Consider the following 22,296-nt stretch of genomic DNA (forward strand, 5'->3'; position numbering starts at 1 on the left):
TCAATTCATGAGAACTTGCAAGTTTGTGTCATCAAAATCATTTCAATTTAAGCTATTGTGTTAGAGTTTGTATATGTTGTCTGGTTTAGTGACTGCTTGAAACCATGTTTTTTTTGTTGTGTAAAATACTCATCATTTATTTGCGTGGGTTGCTGTGTTTCTCAGATGCTGTAAGAAATTGTATATGGTTTGATTGTATGGTGTTCCATCTGACCATCTTTTCATCATTGAACAATGTTACTGTAAGGGTTTGAAGTTTGGTCTATTTCTCAAATTCTTAAAGAAATAGGGCTACTACATTTGGTATATGAAATGATTGTAAGGTGTACATAACTGTCTGACCTTAATCTCATGCTTATGTCTTTACTTCAGATACTATTAGGTCTATTACATTTGGTGAATAAAATGATTGCATGGTCAACGTCTGGCAGGGTTCATCTGATCTTGGCCTCATTTTAATTGTTCAGTTTTCATAATTTGGTTTGTTTATCAGATGCAGTAATCATTTGGCTTAATAAATTTGATAATTGGTATGATTGTAAGGTGCACATGTGTTGGGCAGAGATTTAGATATCTTGGCGGTGAAGGCTTTCAGAACACAACCTATATATAGATATTAGAAGATGTGGTATGACTGCCAATGACAACCCTTCATCCAAGTCACAATGTGTAAAAGTAAACCATCATAAGTCAGAGTACAAACTTCAACACCAAGCCATGGCTCATATCAAACAGGAAGTGACATGTGTATTTAGCAGTACTGGCATAAGTCCAAATGAGAGGAAGGACATTTGGAAATTATTCTTTCCCCCAAGATACATGATAATCCAATGGATTAAAACGAAAATTAAGGAATATAAAGTGTTGTTTAAGAATCAACTTACAAAAAGGTCTCCATGTTGGGTATCATCAACAAGCATTCTGAAAGTATTGCTAGGCAAAACATACTATCCTAAAAGTTAAAAAGAAAATGTGTACCGGTACTTGATCATAAACTTGTCAAATCATTATCTTTCAAAAAAAAAAAAAAAAAAAAAAAGCAGAAAACAGATTACTTGCAAAGAACTATAACTCTGCATGAAATCATAAGCAAACTTGATCTGTAACTAGTCATGATAAAACTACATGTATATACCAAATATAAAATCATTATCTTCAAGCAGAAAGTACAAACATTCAGATGACTGATGGATGGACAGGAATATAAAGCACTTTGTCAAGGGGAATGAGCTTCACTTAAAAAAATCACATTAACTTCTTCATGATGCTGCAATTCACTCAAAAATAGACCAATCAGGATGACATTTTACATGATGTATCATCACTCTTCATTATACAACTATAAACCGAAATCCTTGCAATATTTGAGTATAACATTCAGACTATTGGCAATTCACACATAACATTACATTGGGGAAGGGTTAAACTATTTGCCTTGATCAATTAGTTGAAGTGCAGGCACATAAAATATATGTTGTTAAAGCATGTCCATAATCTCACATAGAAGACCAGATACAATGTATATATGTGAACCAACCCTTGAATTCTAGGGAAAATAGCTATTCCTTTCTACCATAAGGGTTGAAGGCACAATGAACATATTTAACATACAAGCTGCATACATTAACAGCTGGAAATACAAAACATGCTTACATATAAGAAAATACTTTAATTTTCTTTGAAGTTCATAATATTTAACACTAACATGTGTTCATTTAATCATTCAGTTTGTATACCAAGTTTATAAACTGTTTGTATTGAATTGTTTTTGAACATAATATTCTGCACGTAACATATTTCCATTTCCATGATTTATGGATTATAGACAGTCATTTTGATCCCTATGTTATAACTGTCTCTATGGGACTGATGAGTACAATATACTCCTTAATTGTCCAGTAAATATCAGCTGATTACTTCTCCTTCCAATTTTTTCTTCCTTAATGTATTCAATCTATCGATCCATCTCTCCATCTTTACTGCTGGGTCAACAAATAACTGAAAAATTAAAGGGTAACATTAGAAAAGCTAAGTAAATTGAATGATGAATATGTTAGTTATATTTTTCTTCTAAAATGAAACATATTTTTGAATGGTAAGGGTCACATTTCAAGCCATGCTGAATAATTTGTAGAATTTGTCTTGCTGATAATATTTACTCCTTTATTTTTCTAACTATTTTTAATAAACAAGCAAAAAAAAAAAAATTTTGCTTTTAAAAGTTGTTATCTATTAAAGTTTTCAAGATAATAAGCAATTGAGAAATTAATTGGGATTGTGTTCATTGGACACAGATGACGCCCCTGCTTGAATATTATGTTATAAAGGGATATAACTCAACAGTAAAACTGATGCTATCCAAATTCATACTTGTGTATAAGTTTCATAGCATTTGGTTGATAGGTCAAACTTAAGTTAGAGAACAGAAACCTAAAAGACTGCATTTTTTTTTGTAAAGGGGCATAACTCAAGAAAAGTAAAATTGATGCCACCCAAATTCAAATCTCTGTTTTGTACTAATAAGCATGCTGCACAAGTTTTCTAATATTTGGTTGAGTCAAACTAAAATTAGAGAACAGAAATCAATTTTTGTACGTACTGACAAACAAGGGTAAAACCTTAGGCCCCCTCTGCTACATGGGGCATACAAAATCAAAGCCTGAAAGGCTGTAAAAGCAATTGCTGTCATGTTTATGATTTGGGGACTTTTTTTTCATCCACATATATTTAAGAATTAAACATGACAGGAGTGTTGTCTAGTGAGAATTAAGAAGGTTTTAACTTTATATCAATTAAAGACTTTAGCAGAAAGTAATTTTTAATATGTTTTATATTTCACAAGGAGACAACACGTTTACCAGGCTAAATTTGGGGTCAAATATACATGTGCTGAAACATATAACTCCAAGAGAAATTATTATGGATTATCCCCTAGTAGTGTTTGTAACTGGGCAATAATTTCCTTTATTGATTTAATTTTCATAATTAATTTAAATTTAACACTTCAGTTAAAACATTTCAACTTTCCAGACGCAAATGTTGAAAAACGGGAAAGAAACAAAATATTTACAAGACATAAACATGTAAAAAATAAATATATATTTCAGCTGACTAAAAATATTTTCATAATGTTACTTTGTCATCATTTCTTAAAAACTAAGTCCCAAACATTATTGCTCAGTTGATATGTGTCATCCTCATGCGGTACGAGATAACTATATATAATTCTCATGTAATCCCGAAAAGAGAGGCCATCACAGACAAACATGACATTAAATCGTCATTATACGAACAAGAACAAACAGCTCTAAGTTGCTTTGATATTTATCCAATTTTCAGGAAACATTGTGAAAATGATCTTCAATATTTCGAAAACATGTGAAATAAAATTGCAAACACGGTGGACTGTCAAGGGTCAACAAACGTAGTAGACTCGTCCATTGGAAAGACGAGGATAATGGTTTCATCATTTGTCATTCATACCCAGTTTTGAATATGATATCCAAAAAGGATGTACTTTTTTTTAATCTATGAAACTAGAAAATTCCAAATTGTAAATATCTCTTCATCTGGACTTGGCATCTATCACGTTTGGACGGGTCCATTTCATTAGTAAGGTGATCGATAAATCTTACGGAGTTATGACAAAAAAGGAAAACAAACTTATTGTTATGTGTTTTTAACAAGGGTTTCGTTCCTCTAAATTATTTGCGGAAACAAATCAACAAAATAGGTCAGTTAACTTTGTCTATTTTTAGATTACAGGTAATCATTTGACACTACGTATAACCTGATAACTAGACCGAATAATCTGTCTCTAGTGTGGGTTCATTTGTCATTCCATATTTTCTTTTCATCATTTGGCTATTTTATATTTTTTTTTTTTTTTTTTTGTGTCCACACGGAATGGACACAAAAAAAAAAAAAAAAAAAATATAAAATAGCCAAATGATGAAAAGAAAATATGGAATGACAAATGAACCCACACTAGAGACAGATTATTCGGTCTACCTGATAACCTGTGTAGTGATTTTGATTTTACGATAAATTTATGAATGAACGACAATTTTATGAATGAACAAGAGCACCTGACCTCTTTCTTAAAAAAACCACCAATTAAACATATAAAACCGTATATTATAAAAGATAATTCAGTCAAATTTTCAATACTAAATCAACAACTGAAATGATTCCATATTTTGTTGAAATGTCGTACGAACGGAAAACGGAATCGCAGGTAAAAAAATGCATTTTTTTTCACTCGGACGTCTATGTTTTTTGATAGTCAAACGGTTGTCCCCCTAAATACAAAAATACATCTACAAGAACGTTTGCTGAAACTTCTTAAATCCACTCACGTTTTTCAAAAGTTTCAAGCTATGTATTGCATTAGAAAACATACATAGGTGTTTAAGAATGACAGACCAGGAGCCTGTTTAACAAAATACTATGGCTTGATCTGGGCGGAGTCTCTGATCTGGGTCACAAAGATGGCCATACGCGACGGCATGAAAGCAATTGCTTTAAAAATGGAAATATTAAACATTTTAGGGCTATAAATCCAATTAGAAATCCTCTGATGAGAAATCACAACATTTCGAAAGTGCTTGCCACGTCAGATCTCAGGTTTGTTTTTTAAGACAATTAAAAAAACTTTCATTTTACCCCTATATTCTATTTTTGTCAGCCATGTTGGTTGGCAGGCATGATCATCAAATACAATTTAAAACATGATTTCCTAAGAATGATTGTTGCCAAGATTTGTTCCAATTTTTGTTGTAGATTCTTATGTGGAGATTTTTGTCAAAGTGAACATACAATGACAGACCATTATGCCAAGTGATAAGAATAGCTAACTTTGCCCTTTGAGAAAGTTGAGTTAAGAATAAGTTTAATTTAATACATTGCACTGGCTTTTTTTTGGAAAAAAATGGTTAGTAATCAATGAAAAGAGCTGTCACTTACACTGGGATCTGCTAGTGATTTAGGATCATCAAATGTAGGTATTTTCTTTGGAACCAAATCTGGTTTAAATTCTGCTGCAGTACCAAATAAAAATTCTTCCTTCTTATCTGAATCCTTGTTGTCATATTTGTCCTGGAAGAAAAATCACACAGATATATTATACCTATATATTACAATATTAATTGCTGAAATAGTAATTAAAAGATAACTGATTTTTTTTTGGCCCTGCAACGAAGTTGTCGGTGCCATATAGTTTTACCCTTGTCCCAAATTCCGAAATCTGTAATTCTGTAATTCCGTGATTCCAAAATTCCGTAATTCCAAAATTCAGTAATTCCGTCATTCCGCAACAAACGCCTCCAGATATTGGGCTGATTTTTGGTATGTAAGTTAACCATGATGAGTTACAGATCAAGTTTAAGTTTCCATCTGCTCCACTAATTTTTGCCAAAATTACAGGCTTTGGACTTTAGAAATTGCTGAAAATCACAGTTATACAGACTTTTTTTTGAAACGCCTTCAGATATTGGGTAAAATTTTGGTATGTGAGTTAACCATGATGAGTTACAGATCAAGTTTGAGTTTTGTTCCACTTCACTAATTTTTGCCAAAATTACAGACTTTGGATTTGAGAAATTGTTGAAAATCACAGTTATACAGACTTTTTTTCTAAACGTCTTCAGATATTGGGCTGATTTTTGGTATGTGGGTTAACCATGATGAGTTACAGATCACGTATAAGTTTTGTTCCGCTTTGATAATTTTTGCTGAAATTACAGGCTTTGAACTTTGATAAATTATTGAAAATCATAGTTGTAAAGATTTTTTTTCTATACGCCTCCAGATTTTGAGCTGATTTTTGATATGTGAGACAACCATCATGTTTGTGTCCACATGCGTTCTTGAAATTGCAGATTTTTCAACTTTTTCGGACGGGGCCATTCGTGTCACTTTGACACATCTAGTTTTTCTTCTCATGATTATAGCCTGTAAATGGATAAAAATTGATGAGATTGAGAAAGTTATTTAAAATGGGTACTTTAAAATGAACTTAGTAAATCAAAGAGCTGAAAGCTCTGAAGAAAAATGACGCCACTGTCTCTAATATTGGGATAGTTTTTATGGAAGTCTTGATTTTCACATACCGTAATTAGTTTAACAATGCAACATGTCTCGTAAGCATATAATTGATATTCGTATATGTGTGTGTGTGAAGTGAAGGTGCCAACTGGCTGGTTTTTTTTTAAGACAAATGAATAGGTCAAGACTACCTGAATTGTACAAATAAATACAGTAGAAAGGCTTCTATATTTCTCACTGGTACATAGGCTGAATCCGGGTCCGTTCGCGCCCATTCACGTTTGCGCCAACTCATGTTCGCCCCCTTTCACTTTCACACCCTACATGTTCGCAACTAATCTTAATTGGTTTTGTGTTTAATAACTCTGTAAGCAAGTGTTTTCTTATAAGTATAATTGTTGTCATTGTCTCAAAATAAAGTGAGACAGCATTTTTTTTTTGTGTTGAATAAATCTTAATCATGTTTTGGATAGCTTATTGTTAAAGATAATAATAATCCTTTCTAAATAAAGTGGTATTTTGTCAACGTTTTATTTAGCGTTGAATAACTCTTAATCATGTTTTGGTTAGTGTATTGCTATACTTTGTTTCATTGACCTCTTTCATAATGGAGTGAGATTCTGACTATTTATTTTTCTGTGTGTTGAATAAATTTTATCATGTTTTGGTTATAATAGTGGATTGCTATATTTTGGTTCCTATATTTTATTGTTTCATTGTTTCAGATCAAAGGGCTTGAAAACAATTATCTTTTGTGTTTTTCCTTTAAAATCTTCAATGTTTTACTCATACCAAGCTATAAATACATTCAGAATTTACACCAAAGCAATTTAAAACAACAATCATGATTTTCCAATTATTCAACTTGAATTTGAATTAAAATTGGGCGCCAATGAGTAGAGTGCGAACGGACCTTGGGTGTGAACGGGCGAAAGTGTATTGGGCGCAAACAGACCTGATACCACATAGTCTGAACCCCCTTCTCCCACAAAATATGAAGTAAATTAAAAACAAATTGTTCAGAGAACAATTGAAGTCTTTCCACTAGAAAAGATCTATTTTTATATTGAAATATGAAAAATAAGTTTAAAATGTTAGTTCCTATGGCTTTATGACGTCCTATTAACCTCTAACCTTAACCTCAATTTCAAGGTCAAAAACCATGGACCTTGAATCAAAATATCCTAGGTCTTTAATATGTTTGGTTAATGAGTACTACCACTTGACGCGTAATTTTAAATGTAAGATGGACAAAAACTCCCTTTTATTGTATGCGCAGCCTTTCAACCAAAATATACAAGTAAGTAAGTAAGTAAGTTAATTATTTATTATAGTGACATGTGACTTTCACAAGAATTTTAATAAATTATTTATTATAGTGACATATACAAGTAAGGACATGTCGCAACTAATAATTTATGAAAAATTATTTGTCAAAATGTCATACAGTATTTGAAAAGAAGTGAAAATAAGCCAAAATCAAAATTTATAATATAACCTTGACCTTTGACATTGAACTCATTTTCATTTTTAGTACCAATGACCTCATGAAGACCCTAGGTCTCTATCAGTTATGGTTTACCAGTTGAAAATGCATATCGCTTGAATCAAATGAAAAAGGGGGAATAACTCTCATATGGAGTCCCCATAGAGCTATGGTTCAAACGAATATTTTTATCCTAAATATGTAACGAGCAATTTGGTAAAATAAAATCTTTTACGGTTACGAAGGAGAGGTGGCCACAAGAAAAACAGTGTTTGGGGAGATAACTCTTACAACGTAATGTATTTTGTTATAATTACATTTGATATATGTTTCATTAAAATACTTTATTCTGATTGGCTAACTGCACATCACATGTTATTCCTCAAGCAATTGCATCACTCAATAAAACTTTTCATTCATGATAACACGTGGTCCCACAATAAAGTGCACAGATGAATTGAATAAAAAAGTTATAAAATTCGTGTTTTCATGATCCTAGCTAAAAAAAAGTAATTAGAAGTATTGAATGTTTCTTTTTGTAACCTCATAGGGTTGCAAAAGCGTTGACCGTGTGCACATTTTTAGAATGAAGCGCTTACGCTTACACGCTTCATACAAAAAGTACTTCGGTCAACGCTTTTACACCTCAATGAATTTACAAAAAAAAAGCATTCAATACTTAAATGCAGTTGTAAATTTTTAAAGCAAAAAGAGTTAATACTAACTTTCACTTTTTTGGATGTTCATGTACATTTTGTATGTATTTATTTTTCTCAACTACATGAATTTTTTGGTGTATTTTTAATGATATATATGAGTAGTCCAAATAATTATTACGTCTGGCAAGGCTTTTTAAATTTTATTCTGGGACACCTTCCTATGACCACAAGGCTATGTTAATTTTTTTCTGGGACGCCTTCTTAGGAAGCCTTCCTACGAACGTCTTAGGAAGGCGTCCCAGGAAAAAATAAAATAGCCTTGTCAGACGTCATTATTATTTGGACTAATACATGAGATATTGGATATTTTTATGCATTATTTAACCAGTTGAGTCTTTTACAGGATTGTTTGTTTAATGCTGTTTAAACATTACTGAAAAAAAAAAAACACCTTAAATTTGCTAATTATTTGGCATGAAAGTTTGATTTATTGAAAGGGACTCATAGTTTTCCATTTAATTTTAATAATTGTCTAATGGTTAAAACAATAGCTTCGTTGTTTACTTTTATACACAACAACATATTCACTTTGGTTTCGTTGTTTACCTAATATTCACTATGTACTTGGTAACAGTTATTAATTAATTGAATAGAAAATATTATAATAAATATTATTGGAAGCCGAATTGACGTCAAATAGGTGCCGATTTGACTAGATGCCAATTTAACCAGGTGCCGACTTGACTTGTACGTTTCAATTCCTCTGCGATCGTTTGCGGTATTTTCTTGAGAAAACCTATTTTCCATCATCAAAGAGAAGAAGAAACTGCTTGAAATGATTCCCGAACGCTTCGTGATTGTTAAAATAAGTTTAATTCACTCAAAAAACAATTTTAAAACTTGCGATGTTTAAACAGGAAGTTTCAAAAGCACGTGTAAAAGAAGAAATTAACCGGTGAGAGTGGAAATCCGTACATAACATATATCACTTTAGTACGACTTTTAAAGCAAAACAGTTTCATCCTTTTGTAAAACAGTCTTTAATATACCTATCACATTAATGTTTGAAGGGTCTTAAGCTTATTCAAACCATATAAGTCAGTATGAAACAACAAAACGGAATGATAATAACCGATTACGTTTTGTAGTTTACAAAATTCTGGACTGGTTCCTGTCAAACTACAACACTTTGTTCGAATGTAGTGGAATACAAACAGAAACCAGTTAGTTTGTAAACTGGTTCCTGGCTGATTACTACACAATGCTCGTGCATAATGATAACACAAGCACATTCCAGTTTGTATTGAAATTAGTAAATACGAAACCAAGCGCGGTAGGCAGAGTAATCAGGTCGGCAGTTATGGAACAATGACTGCGTCATTTTCCAAAAAAGAAGCGCACCACCATATGATTTTTCTCTTGATTTGTGTTCGGTGGTAATAAGCATTTTGAATAAGGGTTATAAGATTTGGTAGAGGCAAAGTAAAGATAGATTGCAGAAAGACAAAATGCAGCATTTTTTCATTAATAAAGGGACAATAATAGAAAATGGCAACAATGACACCACCCAATTTCAAACCTGATCTTTGTTTGATAGTTATAAGCATTGTATATAAGTTTCCTATTTTCTAGAGGCAAAGAAAGTAACCCGGTAGATTGCGCAAAAGGCAAATTCAGCAATTTTCTATGACTATTTGTATGTATATATAAAGAACATAACTCGATCAGTGCAAGTGACACCAACCAAATTCAAAATTGATCTGGGTTTTTTTTTGGTAATAAAAAGCATCATGTTTAAGTTTTATACCATTTGGTTGAGGCAAAGTAAGTTCAAAAAGCATAAACTTCAAATTCTGCATTTTTCCCATTCATAAAGGAACATAACTTAGGAACAGTGAAGTTTATATATCGATCCTTATTTGGATTTGATTTGTGTTTGGTAGTAATAGTAGTATAATTTTCCTTATAATTGATTAAGGCAACTTATGTCAGAGATGGGAAACCAAATTTGGAATGCAAGGGCTAATCAAAATTGTAGTAAAATTCTATACCCATCAATATGAATTTTTGACATGTTAGTGACATTTTTTTTTATTTGCTTGTTCAACATTAAAGTGTACATACCCCTCTATTAGAGACAAATGATGATTGTACAAATGAGGTATCATCTATATCTATAACAGTCAAACATTGGTATACATACCCCTCTATTAGAGACAAATGATGACTGTACAAATGAGGTATCATCTATATCTTTAACAGTCAAACATTGGTATACATACCCCTCTATTAGAGACAAATGATGATTGTACAAATGAGGTATCATCTATATCTATAACAGTCAAACATTGGTATACATACCCCTCTATTTGAGACAAATGATGACTGTACAAATGAGGTATCATCTATATCCATCACAATCAAACATTGGTATACATACCCCTCTATTAGAGACAAATGATGACTGTACAAATGAGGTATCATCTATATCTATAACAGTCAAACATTGGTATACATACCCCTCTATTAGGGACATGTTGTACTATCTATACACATAACAGTCAAACATTGGTATACATACCCCTCTATTAGAGACAAATGATGACTGTACAAATGAGGTATCATCTATATCTATAACCGTCAAACATTGGTATACATACCCCTCTATTAGAGACAAATGATGACTGTACAAATGAGGTATCATCTATATCCATCACAGTCAAACATTGGTATACATACCCCTCTATTAGAGACAAATGATGACTGTACAAATGAGGTATCATCTATATCTATAACAGTCAAACATTGGTATATACATACCCCTCTATTAGAGACAAATGATGACTGTACAAATGAGGTATCATCTATATCTATAACAGTCAAACATTGGTATATACATACCCCTCTATTAGAGACAAATGATGACTGTACAAATGAGGTATCATCTATATCTATACAGTCAAACATTGGTATACATACCCCTCTATTAGAGACAAATGATGACTGTACAAATGAGGTATCATCTATATCCATCACAGTCAAACATTGGTATACATACCCCTCTATTAGATACAAATGATGACTGTACAAATGAGGTATCATCTATATCCATCACAGACTGTCTAAACTTCACCTGATCCTCAAATGATCTGGTTTCTGACTTAGACTGGTTCTTTATCTTTTCATCTGCTGCAGCTGTTAAAATAAGTACAAGTATTTCATTTTCAGTAAACCCCATGGATGACTGGAAAATAGAAATATGGTCACTTTGGTCTTCTTCCAACCGACAGAAGAATCCTGGACTAAGTTTGGCATGAGTGCCAATGAGACAATTGACTATTCAAGTCATAATTTGTAAAAGTAAACCATTATATGTCAAAGTACAGTTTCAACATGGAGCCTTGCCTCACAGTGCACAGCAAGATATAAAAGGCCCCCAAAATGACTAGTGTAAAATCATTCAAACTGTAAAATGACTTCTTCAAAAAGAGCTTTATGTTCTCTGCATGCTAAGAACCCTTGCAAACCATGAGGGGTATATAGATTGCCTGTAGCAAGGTAAAATGTCTTTCTCTAACCAATATACCTGATACCCTCATTTTTTCAGAAGCAGTTTAAATTACCCTGCCCTTCATCCCAGATTTTACTGACTGAATAATTCAAATTTATAATCTATTGTATACATATTCTATATTTGCAGGTGTAGGTAAATGTAAAGTACACAATAAGACAATTTTGTCATTTTATTCTTTTAAACAGTCCAAAACAATAAACATATACTAATATATACCTGCTGCCTTTAGAGCCATCTTCATTCTAATCTGTCCCTTCTCTGACGGTGTCTAAGAAAAAAAATATAATGGATTAACATTAATATGAAATATGTAACAAAATGATTTGATTTGATTAATCTTATCGTGAAATATTTTAAAAAGTTTATAGTAAAGTCTATTATGAAAGATTTGATTATCAAAAATATCCTACTTTTTTATGTCAGAGGTTTAAAACGTGAGCATAAGATTTTGAAAGACCTCTTCAAATTAACTTTTATACTAAGAGTCCCTGTTGTAAATGACTGATTTGTCAGTATTTTACACCACTTTCACCACTTGTGTGCTATTTTCTGATGATCAGGTTTTTTTTTGGTGGAGGAAGACTAAGTGCAATTTATATGAGATCATGTCTCTATGAATGTTTTCTAATACATGTTTTTTTAAAGTAGAAAATATCTTTGTAAAAGTGTGCTGGTGTTTATATCTTTTGTGATACTCTATGTCACACTACCAACTGTGAAAGTACTTTTATTTGTTGGGTACCAATATTGAGTTTTTTTCATATATATAGCTATATCCACAAATTAAATTGTCCAAAAAAATATAACATCTGTTGTCCAAATCTTTATCTATTCTAATGTAGGTTTGACTTCAAAGGTTTGGGCTTAGAGACTAGAGAATAAATCAAACATCAGCAAACAACTATGGACTAAATATATATACAACTTCAGACAGGACTTTACCTAATTTATTTCATTTAAAAATATAACTAATCAAAAGAAAAATTTAATAAAAAAAAATTAAAAGAAAATCCTCTATGACTTCTAACCTTTTTATTCTAATGAAAAATTAGTTTTAATTGATGAAAGTTGTACCAGTGATGATGAAATGTTCATATAATTTATCATGATTCTCATACAAAGTAAAATCATATCAGACTTTCTTTTTTATTTCAAAAGAATTAACTCTACCATTCAAAGTTCAATGTTGCATTTTTAATGTAATACTTTTTGTTAAGTGACAAGTATATGGCTGAATTAACACCTTTGATGATTATATGTTGATCATTCAATCTCAGGTTAATTAGTGTCATCCCTTCTGACTAGACATGTTTAACACTTAAAAATATTTACTGTACAACTTTCTTCAATCCAGAAAATGTTATAAGCATTGATGAATCAGCTTGTGTTTCATAAAGCAAGTATTTATTAAAAATTTGAGGAATGTTGTCAGTAATGAACATGATGAGCGATAAACAAAAAAGTGAAAATGAACTATTTATTTGGCAATGTCCCACAAATCATTATCATACAGCATATGATTATAAAGAATCTTCATTTCTATAGACAACTTTTGAGTTCGATGCATTTCCATCAAAAAGTTTGCTTTTAATGAATATTACTTGTGCGTTTAGGGGCGTCCTGACTTCCGTTCCGATGTTGAGCATATGGTTGGAAAACTATAATGCTATATTGCATGAAATTATTTAGCAAATTGAATTGTCATAATTGTCTTTAAGCACTGCTGTCACTAGGGAATTATGATAAAGTACCTACAGAACGAATATTATTTCTAGTTTATCTTGCACAATGACGATCACTGAGACGTTTGATGAACGCTTATAGTGCAGGGATATAGGTGATCCCCTCTATCTGGTAAATGAGGTCATAAAGGCATGCACAATTTACTAAATTTTTACAGTAACGGACAAACTCCAAAGTGGTCTATTGTCTTCAAACTTTTCCTTTGTTTTTTCTTCAGAAAACTAAAATCCACAAAGATTTAAGAACCCACCAACATTTTTCTTTTGATCAAACCATGAAAAATTATATCAACAAATAAAAATACTTCACAGAATATCTTAAAATATGTTATAGAAAATCAGATTTAGATAATGAATTATTGTACAATTGCTATAGTTAACATTATGTCATACCATATCTTCAAATCCAGGAATATTGGCACATGGGTCTCTGTAAAAAATATTAGACAATCTTAATAAAACAACCAACAATCAAGTTATTGAATGTATACTAAAGAAAAATTCAATACATAGTCATGTGACTGAATAAATCTGCATATTATTGATAACTTAGTCATATATACAATTATTTTTTATGAATCTCTATTGACATTATTTTTTTGCACTTTTATATAATTTATATTTAACAACTAAAAATAAAGGCAGGACAATTTAGGTCTTAACATTGCGTACACCTTCTATTGTTGAATACAGTATGTTGCCCTCTAGTTGTACAGTGATTGTTTGTGTTGCTTGGTTGCTGTCTCATTAATATGTCCCTAACAGTTTTCTTTATCTAGGATGGAGAGTTGTCTCATTGGCACTAACACCACATCTTCCTATATCTATTAACAAATTGTGAATAATTTAGTGATTTCCTAAGTTCAACTGTAAGCACTAAATGAGTAAATACATATATAAATAATGAAAAGTACCAAAGGAGAACTGACTAAGAACAGGCACATTAACTTGCAGTAGGATTGAATAAGATTTTGAAGTTTTCAACATTAAACTGGTCATTTATAAGAGAAATTAACAAACTTCATAACATAAGGCATCTATTTACATAGTATGAAGATATGAAGCACCCAGGTCATCAACCTTCTAAACTATTAAGCTTTAAAGAAGTCGGTTAATGTCGTTAAACATTACATAAGTTACAAACTCAACCAAAACATCATTGAATCCAACATAAAGAGAAGTATTTTTTTTCAAATTTAACTTTTAGTTATTGTATGACTTTTTCAATCTAAATTATCTAATTTAAAAGGTTTCTTACTCTTTAGCTTTATCTCTCGAAGAACTTCTTGAATCTCTTCTCCGTGAACGATCTTTTGATCTAGATCTAGAAATATAAAGCATATAAATATGTGAATCTGATTTAATCATGGCACTATTTATCTGGCTTTCTTTTGACATGTTTGATACATACTTCTGAAATAGATAACACAACACCACCATGACCACGTTTATCAATATGGCTCTACTTTTGACAAATAAATCTTTAAAAAAATCTATACAACAACTTTTAAATACTTATTGTGTGTAAAGTCATTATTAATAATGTCATTTGCTTTACATAATAAAATAAATTGTCATTGTGCTTCAATCATTGAATTGGAAAGTCTGGAGTTGAAGCTGAATCCACTGACACCTGAAAGACTTCAAATGTTTTATTGGCTGCTAAGAATGGAACCTTTTAAATGAGTTTGACCTTTTGAATGAGAATTAAAATAAGTAGTTCAGGTTGAGGTTGGGTGTCAAGTCTAGCTGCAGACTGTTACCTTTCCAACAATCAAATTAATATCTGGATGTGCCTGTACAAAACAAATAAAATTGAGAAAGGAAATAGGGAATGTGTCAAAGTGCAAACAACCCGACCATAGAGCAGACAACATTTGTCACTATTCATGTGTTCTGAGATCTGAATATGGTTGAATTTTTTTTTTATTTGCAAAATTCCAAGAAGGAATGTCAAAATTATTTAAGTTTTACAATCTTCCAACACAGACTGTACCTAAATTTTAGACTTAAGAAATCCATATTAATTAGAAAAAGTATCTTAACATATAATTGAGAAGAGTATGACACAGTAAAGGATATAAAATAGAATAGATGGAAGAAACCATATTTGAGGTTTGACATAGATAGAACAAAGAGCTATGAAAACCAGAAATTTGTCTTTACATGGACAGACATCAGATAAGGTATGGTTCAAAAACCAAATTTTTCAACACAAAAAAAGAATGAAATTTCTGTAATCAATTTTGATTTCTGCTTTCTTCATCATTTCCACAGGACTTAACCTAATTTATATACCTTTTTGACCTTGAATGTCTATCATATGACCTTGATCTTTTTCTGTATCTTTCCTTTGATCTTGATCTTTTTCTATCTCTACTATATGACCTTCTTTTGTCTCTGCTGTATGAACTTGACCTTCGTCTGTCTCTACTTAATGATCTTGAATATCGTCTACTTCTACTTAATGACCTTGACCTCCTTTTATCTCTACTTAATGACCTCAATCTTCTGTCTCTGCTAAATGACCTTGATCTCCTTTGATATCTATCCCTTGATCTTGATCTTGAATATTTTCCTCTTGATCTAGATCTTCTACCAATATTTGGTGACTTTGACCTTCTAGAATAACTTACTGACCTCGATCGTCTCCTTATTCTAGGAGAAGGTGACCTACTTCTTGACTTTCTTTTGTGTTTAATCTTTTTATTTTTCTTTATTTTTGAAGAATATCTACTACTTTCACTACTTGATCTGAAAAAAAGATTTAAATATTTACTATCAACATTGAGGCATGGAATACATATCATGCATATATAGCATTCTTTTGGTTTGCCATAAAAATGGGGAATTCTTATATTAAAGTGTTAAATATTTCAGTGTCTTATGGATATTGTGTTCAATCTTTGGATTTACAGTTCATTTATTTGCTCTTATTTTTATATCTTCTGACTTTAGATTTACAGTTAATTTACTTCTTTTATTTTTATATCTTCAGAATTTAGATTTACAGTTCATTTTTTTTCTGTGTAAAGTATTTTGATAACATTTGGAATTAATTTTCATATATATGCATTTGACTTTTGTTTTGTTTGGTCTTGTATAACTTTGATTTTCTATTTTTGTGTCTGCTGGTGTGTTTATTTTTGTGTGTCTTGTGTGCAACATTTTAGAGCTGCACACAATTATATAAACATGTATGTGTATATATCTGCAAATGAATGTTTATTCAATTATGTATCATTTCTCGTGTTTCTAGATTACCTTGACCTTGATCTTTTCTTTTTTTTCTTCTTTCTTTTCTTCTTCTCACTGTCACTGTCAGAGTGTTTACCCATTTTAATTGTCTATTAATCTTTTCATGCAGTGCAATCAGTTTGTCTGAATTCCCTGTAAATGATTTACTAGATATACTAGAGGAAAATAAAATGTAGGTAAAGAAGTTTAACACCATGTTGATTAGAGATGAAACAAAAAGTTTTTGAATCTTTTAACATCAATAAAATAGTAGTTTCAAATTGGTTTCCTGGACAAATTTAATTATCCAAAACATTGTTTACATGATAAACCAATGATTTTATATGATTATGTATTTATTGTTTTTGGTTTAGGGAAATTTCTTTAGATATATATTTTAAGATTTCTCTTCAATGACCTTATATCTACTCCATATAACCTTCTGACATCAAACAACAATTGTTTATTGTTGTGACATAAAAAAATTTGAATTGTGATGTCAAAGTTTACAGGTACATTAATATACCTACATGTATGTGATTTTACGTATATGAAATGGGCCTAATGGCGAACAAATTTGCATACAAGTGTAAATATGTGGTAACTCTTTTCACCACTGCACACCACAGAACACATTAAAATACCATCTAACACACCTAATTATTTAATTTATATATTGTTTTCATCTTTATCTGTATCTTTATCTTTATCTGAACGAGGATATATATTAATAAGAAATGATAACATGAGAGCCCACAAATGTTTTTAACTTATTTAAACAATTTAATTCTAATAATTGAAAAGTAAAGATCATAAGATATTTAAACATGCACATGATGTATCAGAAGTCCAGTAATGAAATACAGAAAATGTAAATGCAGGAAAAAATATTGCTGGATTCAGAAAAGGTTTTTTTTGTTTGTTTTGATTCTCAACTTTATCAATAGCATCAACAATGCACATATAAATGTGAAAAACATGAGAAAATAATAACATTTTATGTATAAATTAAATCGATTTCATACTTTTATTGTGTAACATTATACTGTTTTTTTTCTGAAGGGTACAAAATGTATGTGGTCTTTATAGGTGTCTGGTGGTGTTCAGTGGTAGGAGGGGTCATGATCCAAAAATTTCAGGCTTAAAAACCTGAAATCCTAAGGTCCCATATTTAAAGAAATTTAAATCCCAACATCCTGAAATTTGAAAAAATAATTCTGGGATCCGAAATCCAAAAAAAAATGATCCCAACATCATGAAAGGGGTCCTGATGCCCTCCCCAGTTGTGAAAAGACCGACCTGTAAATATGACTATTGGCTACATAAGTATAGAGTGCTGTCGGGTATTTCTGGCCATCGGAAATCTTCGGCCTATTTTTATAATTAGACAACCAATAGGAAATCAGTTAACACAAATACCGCCCAAAAGGGAAATACCCTTTTCCGCATTCCTGAACCAATAAATCTGTGTTGCAGCTAGAATTTTAGGTAAAAAATAATATTTATCCCTCCCGTATCACACGGTGGCCATTTTTAAAAATATTTATAAGAATCTCCAGGTCACATGCAAGTTTTGACGTCGTTTTAACATGTCAATTTTTTGGAATTCCCCGGTCTATACATACTCAGAGGTCATGACTCATATGTTATTGTGGCCGAAAAATCGTCGACAGCATAGAAAACAAAAAATAAATGGGTGGCCGAAGTTGTCCTTCTGATTGTGTTGTCTTAGGTTATTATCGGCCACAAAATCATAAATTACTGCATTATTGACAATACATTTGCATTATTCTGCCTTTTGATATAAATTTAGTTGGATGGTAGTAAAAAGTCGATTTGCCCTATATTTAGACGCACTGTGAAATACAGGTCACGTGTAAAATAATCTATATTTATAGACATGGATGATAAAAATGAAAGTAGATTTAAGAAAAAACTAGTGCAAATATCATTGATGATTAAAGCTATTTTCATCAAGTTCGTCTTGTGTAAAAGGCAAGATTGTTCACGACAGAAAAGGGCAGACTTAGTTATCGATGCATTTATAACAAACATGAATAATTTGACTGGAAAAATTAATGGCCGGAAATAGTCGAAGTCCTGCCGAAATTTGACGATCTATGCCGAAAACACCATACGATGTTTGATGTGATCATGAACTTTTCCATATCCTGTTTTCAGTCAGATATTTAATATTGCAATAGACAATAGACAATATTTTATTCGCACAAACACATTAACATTAAATGGTTATGGCATACAAAATTAAGACAATAAACTTACAATAGTTAAATTGATTACAATTATATTAGAGTGACAGTGGTATTCACAGCAAAGAAGGAAAAAAGGCTATAAATATCAACAGTTAACACATTATTAATGTTCATGAACAATTGAAAAAAGAACACAAACAAAAATTAGGTTGGCATTGCATATTAAAAGAAATACAAGTTATACAGATGTTCTTAATAAAAGACAATCATTAATATACTTTATGGTGATTTTTATAATGACTGGTAGACTGCTATTTAAAAGTACAGTCAAATGCTTAAGTGTTATAGTGGACTGCAATTTAATAAAATTGAAATTAAGATTTTTATTAATATTTTGTATATAGGTATCCCTTAATGATGTATAGCATGGACAGATTGAGAAGAAATGGTATTCATCCTCAATTTCTTGTTTGTTACAGGATAAGCAAATGCGTTTACTTCTTTCAATGTTGGTATAACGCCCTCTTTCAATTGCTAGGGAATGTGCACTTAGTTTAAATTTACTGAAAACTGATCGGTCAGTTTTGAATTTACATATATCAATATATGGGGGCCTTTTTCTAATTCTTTTAGTATGACAAAAGAAATTTAATTTTTCACATTTATTGATAGAACAATTTATAATTTGATAAGCCTGGTCATAGATTCTTTGTTGGATACTATTTATGTGATATTTTAAATTAAAAGTATCAAAAGTGAGATGACCAAAACCTAATTTATTTAACCAGTCTTTTACAATGTTAACCCATTTACTTGTTTTCTCTACATTATTATATATTTTATGGACTAAAGTGTTAGGCGAGTTTACAATATGGTTTAGAAATTTTATAGCTGAAAGCTGAATTTTAAAGTACAAAGGGATTCTGTTTGTCTCAGTTAAACAGGCTACATTTGTTGTTTTGCACTGTACACCTAAAATTTCTTTAATAAATTTAATATGTAAATGTTCAAATGAATCTGAATCTTTGAACACTTGGCTTACACCCCAAACTTCACTCCCATAAAGAGTTATTGGAACAACTAAAGTATCAAATAATTTTTCAAGCATACTGCAGGAATTATCTAAAGAGACTGTTTTTTTAATTTTAAACCAAGCCTTTCTCCCTTTTTCCATAAGATTTTTTTTTTTAATGACTTAAACTTCCTGAACAATTTATAGTTATTCCAAGGTAACAAATAGATTTAACAGTCTCAAGATGTTCTTTTTCTACTTTAAAATAATTACAGTGAGATTTTCCATTAGAATTGAATATTATAATTTTTGATTTTTGTTTGTTAACATCAAGTTTCCATAGGGAACAAAATTTAGTTAACTCATTTAGTGCATTTTGTAGACCTTCTTGGGTTTTCATTAACATTCCATAGGTTAACAACCAAATTCATCATGTTTGACTAAAAATATGTTTTACGTTTTAGTGTGTAACCAGTAGATGAGAAAGTAGGTTAAGTGGCCGAATATACCCGAAAACACTCTACATATATTTCAAACAAATTAAATAATTAAAATGTTGTCATGTGTTCACATCAAGAGAAGAAAAAAAAATAAGACAATACCTACGACTTTAAAGTTTTAAACAACAACATAAAATCTTTCAAATATATTTTGAATACAAAAAGTCATATTAAATAGTTACCTCATCAAGTTTGTCCTGGGTTCAGGCTTGAATTTCGTTTTTTTGTTTGTAAAAATAAAAATAATTTACAAAAAAAAAGTTTTCGTCAGTGTTTTTTTTAAGCTTTCATACAAATGTATTTCGTAAGGAATTAAAAACGCTGAAGGGATCTTTAGTTATTAAAAATATAAATTATATAAACCAATGTCGGAAGAGGAACGAGCAAATTCTGTATAGTCAAATAACATAGATTCTGTAGAGACTAACTAGTACTATGATCAGATCTATTTAACTTGTGTACAATAGTGTCAGTAGTCTCATGTTTTTTGTTCAAACATAGCATAAAATGTTAAACAATTAATCAAAATAGTTAAAATCTTTTAACAATAAAATCAGCTACAGTGTTGAGAGTAATTTATTTCCAGAGATAAGACAATCATGGCGGCAATCAAAACCAAGGAGTAAACAAAGACTCACAAAACCAAAGGACATTTACATCAACAGTTATACACAATAATTAAGCAAGCTTTATTATGAGTCGACATAATTAACAAAATAAATACATGAAGTTTTGATATATGCAAGGCAAGACGGCCAGGAAATAATGCGTAAATAGATCAAATATTTATGTCATCAGAGACCGTCTTAAAAAGACTATATACTAGATAGAATGGTAAAAGTAAGCAGATTTTTTATAAGCATGTTAAGTTAGGTATTAAACCGGGCCGGCGAAAACATAAAGAATTATGGTCAATTATCAAGATGCTGAATTTTTGCTTGACAAAACATTTGTTATGTTTGGCGGAGGACGTATTTTGGGAAAAACTATCGATATTCTTATGGGAACCAATTGTGCCCTTCTTCTTGCCGACTTGTTTCTTTATTCTCATGAGGCTGACTTTATACAAGACCTTCTTAGTTATGAAGAAACAAAAGAAGTTAGCAATAACCCTTAACTTAACTTTCCGTTTACACGGATGATATTCTCTTACTAAATAATTATAAATTTGGTTACTATGTTGAACGCATCTATCCCATCGAACTAGAGATAAAGGATACGGCAAATACAGTTAAGTCTGCCTCATATATTGACTTACATCTCAAATTGACAATGACGGTCGGTTAAAAATAAAAACCATACGCCAAAAGAGATGATTTCAGCTTGAGTTTCCAATCGTGAACTTTCCTTGTTTATGTAGCTACATTCTAGCAGCGCATGCATACGGATTCAAACCAAGAAATTGCCTCCGTTGAAATTCTGCAAATATCCCATAGAGCAAATTACATGGATGATTAATATTGACCACTTGGTATATGGTCATGTTCTTAGCGAGACGAACATAAAGGTATTGAATTAATTTGTTGAATGAAATTAAATCTGTATAGATCTACTAATGGATGCCGTAGGAGATCCACCGGAATTTTTAGCTAGGATTTCTTGGCATGATATCTCCCAATTGATACGATATTCCCGGGCTTGTTTTTACAATCATGATTCACTTAAAAGAGGTTTGCTGCTCATAAAGAAGCTTTTAAACCAAGAGTTCCAAATGATGAAGTTGAAATCCTCCCTTCGTAAATTTTACGGACTAGTTGACCGTTATGATATATCCGTTTCACAAATGATATCAAATATGTTCCCTGTGTCGTAACTACAATCCCGTTCC

General features: G+C 31.1%; 1 protein-coding gene across 1 annotated transcript; it reads right to left on the bottom strand.

The window, feature by feature from the left end:
- Window positions 1-1,654: 1,654 nt before the first annotated feature.
- On the bottom strand, window positions 1,655-20,796 carry LOC134712656 (serine/Arginine-related protein 53-like). Its single transcript, XM_063574404.1, has 9 exons — window positions 20,651-20,796; window positions 16,771-16,896; window positions 15,805-16,260; window positions 14,765-14,830; window positions 13,900-13,936; window positions 11,981-12,032; window positions 11,249-11,385; window positions 4,966-5,097; window positions 1,655-1,998 (listed from the first exon to the last, which is right to left on the bottom strand). The coding sequence occupies exons 2-9, from the start codon at window positions 16,842-16,844 to the stop codon at window positions 1,906-1,908; spliced, it is 1,047 nt and encodes a 348-aa protein (XP_063430474.1). The 5' UTR covers window positions 16,845-16,896; window positions 20,651-20,796; the 3' UTR covers window positions 1,655-1,905.
- Window positions 20,797-22,296: the final 1,500 nt, after the last annotated feature.

The sequence above is a fragment of the Mytilus trossulus genome, chromosome 3 (assembly GCF_036588685.1).
Source record: "Mytilus trossulus isolate FHL-02 chromosome 3, PNRI_Mtr1.1.1.hap1, whole genome shotgun sequence".
In the NCBI taxonomy this organism is placed as follows: Eukaryota; Metazoa; Mollusca; class Bivalvia; order Mytilida; family Mytilidae; genus Mytilus; species Mytilus trossulus.

Bases quoted from the DNA above. Each gene is read 5' to 3' on its own strand.
- LOC134712656 (XM_063574404.1), bottom strand. From the start codon at position 16,844: ATGGGTAAACACTCTGACAGTGACAGTGAGAAGAAGAAAAGAAAGAAG. The intron at 16,261-16,770 runs GTAATCTAGAAA...TCTTTTTTTCAG, and splicing joins AAGAAAAGATCAAGGTCAAG to ATCAAGTAGTGAAAGTAGTA. The intron at 14,831-15,804 runs GTATATAAATTA...TTATATTTCTAG, and splicing joins AGACATTCAAGGTCAAAAAG to ATCTAGATCAAAAGATCGTT.